We start from the raw sequence: 10,720 nt of genomic DNA, 5'->3' as shown, positions 1-10,720 counted from the left end.
AATTTTCTCGAACCTCGAATAAAATTCAGCCGTATGACTTTCTAAATGGGTCCTAGAAGTGGTTGTCACCAAATACGGAGGAAATAATTATAAAATTTTGACTAATTTCAAATTAAGTGCGAACCTATAGCCTATACAGAACTCAATTTTTTTATTTTCTGTGGTGGTTAATTGTTGACATTTTTAAGGGTTTATTCCCAGTGTCATACTTCTGAATTTTACTCGAAGTTTGCAAAAATTGTCCTTTTTACAAAATCCTCACGAATTTTCCTTAATTACAATGAAAATCAAAGGGGTCTCCTAAGAAATGGAGCTGTATGAGGAGCAACTATGAATACGACCTACAGACGCCTCTGGAACAGATCCTTTCTTGAGGATGGTCTAGATAAGTATAGTCATATGGTTTACAATGTATTCAATTCTGCAAAAGCGTTGTCTGAATTTCAGTTCCAAAATGCTGCAGGAGTTGGTTCTCACTATCACTAGATCATAGAAGGAGGGGTCTCAATCAGAGGCGTGGTGTGCTTTTCGATATCAATGCAATTTCTGAAGGTAGTAGCACTGAATATATTGGAATTTGGATTGTAGCCGAGTGCTAGAAAGTGCCGAGTGCTTTTCGATCTATCGATTTATCCTTATTTGAAGATGTGGTAAATAATCGATCATTAAGGTGCGAACACCCTGTTTATCGATACTTTTCCATAGGTTTAAATGCCAGATTAATCGATACATCGCAAAGCACGCCACGCCACTGGTCTGAAGTAGATCAACACGAAAAAGTTTAAGAGATCCTGCTCTTTTATTCCCCCATGTGCTGGTTGAATACCCTCACCTTCTATATATTGAATCCATTCATTCTAAAAGGGCTTAAGTTCAAAAACCCATGAGCCCTGGCGTTTTGCGTAATCAAAGAAAGCCAAGTCTCATGATTTTTTGGACTTACGCCCTTCAGCATGATTTGATTCAATTATTATGAATTTTGAAATTACGTATTAAGGGCTAATTTTTATTTGTCCTTACTATATTAGGACACATTAGAACTAATGAGTGAACGTAATGAAACACAAAGAATGAAGTAACTTGTAATTTATTGTACAAAAAATTTTACAGAAAAAGATTTTTACAAATGAGTGAATGTACACAATGATGTTTTAGGCTGGTAACAAAAGTGAGCGAAATTTTCAAGCTTGGGAGCTTGGAGAAAAATGTAGTATTTGAACCAATGAGTATTTATCCATTACTCACAATCAGGACCATTGGTTTCTGAGTGACAGATTCATAAAAAAAAGAAATAGAATTTCAGGCTGCGTGAAAGAGTTTCCAAACACCAAAATTGCGAATGAAACTACAGACATTTCAAAAACTTGTTTGATGAGCAGGACTTAGCTCAAATAAAGCCAGTTTGATCAAATGCTGTGGTTTGACAAATTGTCCAAACCACAGCAGAATGTTCGATCACCAGAATCGGGCCTTAGAACTATCGTCAAATAGTATATGCTTGCATGGGAATGAGACAGTTCTTTCGCATTATTTCAACACCAAGGAGACAATATAAAATTCATCGTGGGCTCCTATAGTAGGGGAAAAAATTGGTCAAATATATCAATTATTCCGTTCAAAATTAGCATAGATGTTACCAAAAAGTACAAAACTATTCTCAGATTATTCAGTCGGAATATTTTTAACCACTTGATTTACTAAATCAGGATGTTTACATTGAGATGATTGGATTCAAATGATTTCGGATTGTAAACAATTTTAGTGATTCTCACCAATGAGAAGATTAGTGCAAAGAGAATTATCGCAGTCTTGAAACAAGCTACCATAATTGGTAGCCACAACTGGTAGCCATAATTAGGCTCGTATAATTGACCAAAAACTTCAGGTTTTTAGGTCAAAATGTGTATTGCGCCATTCGAACTGAATTTGTTTGTCTTACTGGTTTTCCTCGATTCTATTCTAGCCTGCTGAAACAGCGCAGAATATGTGGGGCATGTTTATCGTATGCCATTTATAATTTTACTCTGCACGTTGGACAGGCCAGGACTATGCAAAAATAATAGAATGAAGCCAAAAGATGAACGTGGAAGACCGATGTTCACATAGAGACCAGTCCTAACGGAGTCGGGATGAGGTTATCAAGCCAATTTAAATATCGATTTCATCGACCGAAAACTTATTTTTCATGGACACAATGCTCCTTTTGGGCAAGATAGTGTTTCTCTGATGCGTTAAACTGTCATAAGGTAAAAAAAAAAAAAACTACCTTGTTGCGCTGCTAAAATGTGGCTCCGAAATCAGAGATTTTTAAAAACGAACTATTTATGCTACATTTTAAGACTCATTAGGTCCAGCTGCATGTGACTAGAATTTTTTTTTTAAAAAAAAAACGAGCTTTCAAAGTTTTGTAATAATAGCTAGAGCTAGATTATATGAAGAAGTATGTGCTAGCTACAGCTTTTGACTCTTCAAATTTAACTGCTCTTCCTTTAAATAACATTATGACTCAAAAACTCACGTTCAGCTGTAAGGACTCGAATGGCATAAACGAAAAAATCAATTTACGACGGTGGCGCTCGCGGTGCGGAAATATTTCTCGCCACAGAAGATTCATCTTTGAAAAACGGTATTTTTCCGAATGATTTTACCATGGACCCTGCTAGCACAAGTCGGATTGAAAATGTTTTTAAAATGTGTCATTGATCTGAAAACATATCTTTGAAACATTTCAATGAAACATCTTGAAAACATATCATATGTCCAAGCGGTTTTGAAAAGGTCTCTAAAACAACTCTATGTCACCCCTAAATTTTCTTTCACAGAAACGTCCGATAGATGTTTCCCATGCCATTCCAACACATTTCAGTGAGGTATCAGCCCCATATATTCCTCGCAGAAACATTCTGGAAACATTTCGGTGAGAGGCATGACCTTGATAATCCTGAGTCATGGTTCAACCGAATGAAATTAGCCTAAAAAAGATCATTAAAATATACTATGGCAATGTACAAGAATTTGGATAGGAAGGGTCGTCGGGCGACAGTTATATACAACTTTCTTGGAGTCTGTGCGTGGCCGTCACGACTTCGGGGCCCAGCTTCTGACTGCTCGAGGACCGAAACGATCCCACGTTCGAGATGTCCCCAGGACTCACCGGACTTCCTAATCGATTCAATTTCGAGCTAGAATTACTATTAAATACCTGCAACACACAGTGAGAAAGTTTTCCATCAAAGCTTTTTCCAAAAGTAAGGGAGGACACATTTAATGCCAAATATGGCTGGCTAAGCTATTAAAGTCATGGTAAATGATGTATCGAACAGCTAAAAGCCAAAAAATAAAATGAAATTACCCACATGGTGTTAACAGAAGAAGCAAAATATGAAAATACAACTCACGAACACGGGTCGAAACGTTTACGTTGCGTAAAGGAATGTTTTTGTGGGTTGTATTTTCATCTTTTGCTTTTTGTGTTAACATATTGTAGGTCGATGTATAAACTGAATTATTAGTTTATAAATCCGGGCACAAAATATATGATTTTCAATTTTGCCATCGCACACTCGTGCTCTGTGACTGTCATAATAATGTTAAAATGGCAATACCGGACGGTTTTGTGGAAGAAGGGTACATCCAACAAAATTTTAAATTATAATCAATTCTGGTTCTATTCCTCCAACCAATGGTGTATTAGAACATCGCTCAATTTCTTCAAACAGGAACGTAAATCATCGTAGATTTTTTTTGATTTTTGTTAAACAAATTTTATTATGTTTTTTCGAGACTTGACTCGAGGCGGTTGCACCGTTCATCAAATAACCCATTCAGTCGCAAGTAATGTTGCCAGGAAAGAGGACTCTTGAGGTGATAGAAAATTGAGAAGAAAGCTACTTTAAAAAAAGGAAATAATTGATGATCACAGTAAAAATGAAAAATACTTACATAATTTGTAAATTGATTAGACTTCGATGTGACGATCACCGAATGACTAAAATTTGAGTAATTTTCATCTACGGCTTTGGTTTGCTCCACGCATTCCTGGTCTTTTTTCTTTCGCTTCTGCGGCGGTGTTTTGTAAATTTTCATGAAGCTTTTCAAAGGCCTTTTTTCTGAAATTAAACAGATGGTTTCATATCAAAATGATTGCTGAAAGCAAAAATGCTATTAATAAAATATTCAAAATGCCAAAATCCGTAGGGATTGATCCGCCTGAATCTCGGGTGCACTTGGAGATAAATAATTTTCTGGGTCTCTGAGCCAGAGTCAGATGACAGCCCTAAGCCAATATTAAAGTTGGTTGTTTAAAATACGAACGGTAATATCTTCGTTAGTAGTTACTTTCAGTAATTTTCGTTGTGCAAATCGTACGCTCTGTGAAAATTTGATGAGAAAACATACATAATAATTCTTAAACTTGCACCTTGTTTCCTCGTCAATTAGTAACGCGGTTAAAAACGCCTTCAATATTTTGTGTATGCAACATGGACCGTTGTTAGGTACGTTTAGTTGCATCTAAGCGCCGTGATCAACGTCGTGACTGTTAAGGACGGCACTGTTACTACCATCTAAAGTAAAAACGTTGCATCTCCACTCAACATTTTTTGAGCGTGGTTCTGACAAAATACTGTTTAACACGAAAACTAACAAACATTCATCCTTCGATTTTTTGCGATCACTCTCGCACACCGTTAGGAACTTAAATTGAAATATGAAGCATTGTGCCAATTTGATTCTCTTGTATTAGAGCAGTATGTATGAAATAATAAAACACAACTTGGAATGGAGTTACGGAGTTTTTGCGATGGATGACTGAATAGAGATACTTCCAGGATTTTTCCTTATAAAAATTGTGTTCTTTGTGAAATTTTGACGAGAAAACGTGTGCGATAATGCATGAATGGAGAATTTGCAGGTGTTGGAAATTATGTAAATTTCATGGTTAAAATAAAAGAGTTTATCCTTGATTTCTAAATTCAACAATTATTGGAGGAAATATGACAAAATAACCAAATTTGCTAAGATACACGTGTTTAAATGGGAAATGCCGCCAGATGACGTCACAAGGCGGCGCATTTTCTCGCTTTTAAATCTATTTTCTACAATTTCCCATTCCAGAAAAAAAACAAGCAGTGAACTCCAACACAATGTGTTGATAAGGCGCGTCATTAACTCACACATATCAACCCCTTTAGTTTTCATTTACAGAGATTTCAAAATAGGCAAGTAGCACAACAAGAGAATTCATACGATCCAACTCTTCGACGACGCACTTTGACGAGACCGTGTATTGTGAATGTAGAAAGCCATTCGAACGAGTTTAAGTTTTTTGATCTGCCCCCAGCAATATCTTATCAGATTCTTAAAGAAAAGTGCTACGGAATAATTTAAGCGAAGAAAGGAAAAATTCTGTCGAACTCCTGAAAGATACAGTCGATTTAAAGGTATTTTTGGGGCTAAAATATCCAAATCACCGGTACCTATTATAAATCCCGATATATTATTGAAAAGAAATTGACTCGATATAAATGTAATTGCATTAAATATGTCTTGATTTTGTTATTTTAAACGTATTTCCATGCAAAGAAGTTCAACCATGTCCATGCTTTATTCATTCATGAATTGAAAGTAAGCAATCTACATCCCGAAAATCTACCGATTTGCCGTAAAAAATTGCAGAAACTTGATATACCAGGTCGATGCACTCACTCGTTGAATTTACCAACCAATTTCGTGGGTGCAAATATATAAAAATCAATATGCTATAGTCATTTTGGGTGCATTTATTTTTCATGAAACAATAATAATTTCAATCCCGAAAAACCATCAATTTTCCGTATAAAATCGAAAAAATCGAGATGTGTCGACTCCCTGACGTGAAAATTAGATTCTACGTGTAAAAATACTTACACATGGATATGCTGAACAGAAACCATGTGTGGACACAGTTAGGATACATAGCCCCAGAATACTTTTAAAGCGCCTTTACTTTCCAGAATCTTGACGGAATTTTTTTTTGGCTTAAACGACTCAAGAGACACTGTAGTTAAAAAATATAAAGAATTTTCGATTTTGACACAAAAAAAAAATGTTCGTTCAGGCACACCATGTATTGTATGGTGTATTGCGCTGGTATTCAATCCTTGCCTTCAGATCAAAATTCTTACAAGGAAGCCCCTTGCAAGAGGCGAATTTTTTGTAATTTCTCCCAATTTTTTCTCCGTTATATAGTTGAATTGCTTGCCAAATTCTGAGGTCAATTATATTTAATTGTAATTTATACATTTCTTTTTTCCCCTTCATTTTATTTTTTGTTTGGAGAAGTTTCGTTGATTTCTTTGGATTTCGAATACTGTAACTTCTCTTCTATTCGGCCGATTTTTATGAATGAGACCTTTTTCAATTCGTCTTTGAACGGAGAGTAAGGAAAAAATTGCTAAGTACTCGCGAAACAATTTTTTCGAAAATTTGATGGATCCCAGCGTGACGGTGAAATGGGTAATCGAGTGAAAGTAATTAGGTCTGACTGTGACGAGGACCGCGAGGGTCGCCTTTTGTTCTTCAGCTGGGAAGCGACGCGGCGAACCGAGCCAGGACCGGGACACTACCTGGGTTTTGTGCCTGCCTGAGCACTGTTTTGGCCTGATAGGGGAGTGAATTTCTGTATGGGCCTCGGTTAGCACATGGTCTAATGAGTCTCGAGGCTCATCACAGATTGCACTTACCACTATCCTGCTGGCCCCGGCTATCAGAGCAAGGAGTACCAAATTTTGAAAATCATAACAGGGTTGTGGAGATCTGTCAAAGCAACGTTTTAAACAAAACGAAGAAGTGAAATTCTCATTCAACGAGTGCCGACCTGATCAGCCATCCTCGAATCAGTTCGCTTGCTTCTGCTTATATATGCATATTTTAAATCAGCGCGCCCCATTCTAAGGTTTTTTTAAAAAAAACCAAGTAACGTAGACTCTTGGTATTCATTACACATAAACTAGCGAGCCCCAGAATGAGAAACAACTTTAAATCATAATTATTGACGGATAAATAAACTTTTTACACGCTTTGGAAAATCTCAGAAGTTCGCGGTAGTCACTTTTCGGTAAGGAACTAAGGGACTCGGTTATTGTATCGAGTGGGGGGTCGAAACGATCGCAAAGGCGGTATACTACGTATACGCGCCAATATGTAAAATAATGCGAACTTAGCTCATTAAAGACTCTCAGATAAAGCATTATACAATTTTTGTACGCAAATTCTCCATTCCCGATTTTGACTAATAGTCTGTTCGATCTTCAGAGCCCACTCGACAGGAAAGTCTCCTCGCGGATGCAGCTGGGAAATCGAAGAAAATGGGGAAATTCTGCAACGTGGCGACGACGATCGGCGGAGCTTTGACCACGGACGTGAGACGTGGGCTTGACACGTCATCAATAATTCGCAGCATGCTGGCACTCACGGTCTTCGTCTCCATCTCGGTACACCCATCAAATTTTAGTTGACAGAGTAATTATTTTTTCCCGTTCCACCCTGGTCCACCTGATCAGCCGCCCCCCACGCCCCCACACCCCTCCCCGCAACCCCCTTTCTCTGCTCACCCTAAAATAGAGATCAATTTTTTCTACTCGGAATCTCGCACCCGTTTTTAGAACATCAGCTCCCGAGGGCTCATGTGGGATTCTAGGAGCGGTTCTTCACTGGAAAAAAAAAACACATTGGATCTAGAGTCCAGACTCTTAAAAACATCGACAAGAAAAAATACTCTTGATTCAATCAGATTTAAGCTTAAATCAAGAACCAAGCCTCTTAATTTGAGCGGATTTCCTTTCGATTTAAGCTTAAATCTGATTGAATCAAGAGTATTTTTTCTTGTAAATGTTTTCAAGAGTCTGGACTCTAGATCAAATGTTTTTTTTTTTTTTTTTTTTTTTTCCAGTGTTGGAGGCGACAATATTTATTGGGCAGGGGTCGTTGAATAAGTGGATACCATTTAGCAAAAAGGAACCAGCACAATTAAACTGTTGTTGAAATGTTGCTTTTTCATAATTATCTAAAAAATCTCCCAAAATAGCAAATGCTTTTTGCATCCCATCAAACAATTCTTAATTTCAAGGGAAAGAATTGTGTAAGTATTAATACTGTACACATACTTAGTGCTTTTTAAAGGAAAAGAAGAAAATGCAGGATTTTGAAAACACTGTAATCACACTGGTTCCTTTTTGCTAAATGCGATCAAATTACCCTTGGAGCCGTTTTTATAAGCACGTCGGCAAAATTTCATCAGAAATAAAATCGTGATTTTTCACATGAAATTTGAGAAAAATATGAGGTATTGAAAGACTCGACGCTAATTGCAGATTATCAGCTCACTCTAAAGAAGTATCAAATACTTAAAAATGCTTTAACTCGCACTTTGTCTAGTCGTCCATCAGTAACGCGTTTCAAAAAGGCCTTCAATATTCTGTATATCGACGGTGAAACTACCAAACCACGTATCTCGTTTGCGGTGTTTAAAAATCTACGCTCGCATTTTATTTTTTAAAGTAGACCAAATCAATATCATTCCTTGAAATTTTCACAGAATTTTCTCCGCACGAAGAGGAAAAATCACAGAACTTTTCAAGACTGGACGATAAGTAGTTTTTCATTCAAAAAATAAAGTATGACAGGAAGTCTGCGACGTCGCAAACCGAGATACGTGGTTTGGTAGTTTCACCGTCGATATGCAATATGAACAGTTGTTAGGCACGTTTAGTTGTATCTAAGCGCTGTGATCAACGTCGTGTGTACTCACACGACAGAGGTATTGAAAAATTCAACTCTTATAGCAGGTTATCAGCTCACGCTGAATAAGTATGCCTGTGTGGTACTTTGAGATTATTTTATAGCTTTTTTGAATTTCCATAGTTTGATTGAAGTTTTCCCTTATGAAAGATGCACTGAAATATTTTTTTAAAGAAATAATGAGGGGTTAGTTATATTCAACAAAACTCCTCCCGTGTAAAATTGTAAACTTATGGGTACAAGATATCCCCATACACATCTATCTTGATAACATAAAGCTGGTTTTGACGGAGAGATGCAAGAGTTTGTCTTTTTCTTGAGTCAAGTACGTGATTACGATTTATTGCTTCGTATTCAAAAAGAGAAACACGTCATTCCAGCAAAAACAGTGGTTTTATTCTGAGTGAGTTTCCACTTTAAATTACTCCGTTTTATAACTCGTTTTCTTTCTCGTTGCTTTTACGGCTTTTTGCGCATTAACTTTTTATTTTTTTAAAACTTCAATCCGAAGCAATTCACCTCAAGTGTTATTTAATGCAATGAACATGCTTTACATGCACTTTGCAATACGCAACACTGCACCGAAGACAGCTAAGATTGCATTCAATTTTATGATGTGCAATTTGTCCATCTCTCTTCAAGATGAAAGTTGGCACAATCAAAAACTGTCTTATACGTGATAAACAAATGGTTTTCCACAGCCGCCATATTTTAATAAAAGTGATCCTCCAGGCTTTAAGAATCACTAGAACTTAATATATTGGTTTTAGATAAATCAGAGCAACTGAACCAGAGTTCCAATAAAGCAAACAGTTGCTGGCTGGCCCAATTTACAAAATCCAGGATTCCAAAAACATCGTGCGTGCGAGTTATGTCCCCCGAGATTGTCAGCTTATGCTTCTCTTTTTTTTTTTTAAATTGTCCGTGTGTTTTTGTAGCATCGGTTTTTTAAAGTTTTGCGAGCGTGTTGCAGCATCGTTTTCTTTAAAAAAAAGTTGCGCATGAATCAGCAATAAAAAGCAAAAAGCAATAGAGTTCTTTTTGAAGAAGTTGTCATCGAACATTCAGTCGTAAAAGGTACGCTGTTTTTTATTATTTTCTCAAATTCAACAATTTCCCCACTTTTTTCGATGTCTTAAAGGAATCTTTAGTTGAGCGGGACATCCGCTTATGACATCGGAAATTGATTACAAAAACGTCTCCTCATTTCAAATCGGACTCGATCGGTGCTACAGTTTTAGACAAATATTCGGTACTTAATTTATTCTTTCATGAGGTATAGTGCTTACGATAAGGGCGGCATTGCTGTCATGAAACTTATGAAAGATTAGAAACCTACGTGAAATTTGTATATCATGGAATTCCTTAAGGTTGTAAAGTTTGTGAAAAATATGAAATATTCATTGCATGAGTTTGATATGTAACCCTCACCATAAAAAGTCGAGACCAAAAATCCTTAAAATTTTCATCCAACTCCAGAGTTGCATTTTCCTTCATCGCTCAGGAAACATGCATGAGTGATCAAAATGCAGGAGTTATCCTAACAACAATTTCACCTCTAAACAATGTCAGCAGAGCTTTGTTACTTATTCAGCGTGAGCTGATAACCTGCTATTAGAGTTGAACCATTCAATGCATCTGACGTGTGAGTACACACGAAGTTGATCACGGCGCTTGGATGCAACTAAACGTGCCTAACAACTGTCCATGTTGCATATACAGAATATTGAAGGCGTTTTTTAAACGCGTTACTAATGGACGACTATACAAGGTGTGAGTCTAAGCATTGTTAAGTATTTGATACTTATTTAGCGTGGGCTGATAATCTGAGATTAAAGTTGAATCTTTCCACTTTGAACCAGTCTTGCTCAAAATATGCAATAACTCATTTTTGTTTTGTTTTCCAAAACCGCCACTTTCACCCTCCACCTCACCCTCCATT

The 10,720-nt window shown here is 36.9% G+C and overlaps 1 protein-coding gene across 2 annotated transcripts in view; it reads right to left on the bottom strand.

Annotated features, from left to right (window-relative positions):
• Positions 1-1,071: 1,071 nt before the first annotated feature.
• side-IV (sidestep IV) overlaps positions 1,072-10,720 on the bottom strand; it is a 648,417-nt gene continuing 638,768 nt past the window's right edge. For both annotated transcript variants that reach the window (XM_072303132.1, XM_072303133.1), the window contains exons 14-15: positions 3,943-4,109; positions 1,072-3,202 (exon numbers count right to left, since the gene is read on the bottom strand). In XM_072303132.1, the coding sequence (XP_072159233.1) occupies positions 3,044-3,202; positions 3,943-4,109 (326 nt within the window). In that variant the 3' untranslated portion in view covers positions 1,072-3,043. The remainder of the gene's footprint in view (positions 3,203-3,942; positions 4,110-10,720) is intronic.

Source organism: Bemisia tabaci, chromosome 8 (genome assembly GCF_918797505.1).
Source record: "Bemisia tabaci chromosome 8, PGI_BMITA_v3".
Lineage (NCBI taxonomy): Eukaryota > Metazoa > Arthropoda > Insecta > Hemiptera > Aleyrodidae > Bemisia > Bemisia tabaci.
The sequence above is the reverse complement of the archived record's forward strand: the minus strand, read 5'-3'. Positions and strand labels throughout refer to the sequence as shown.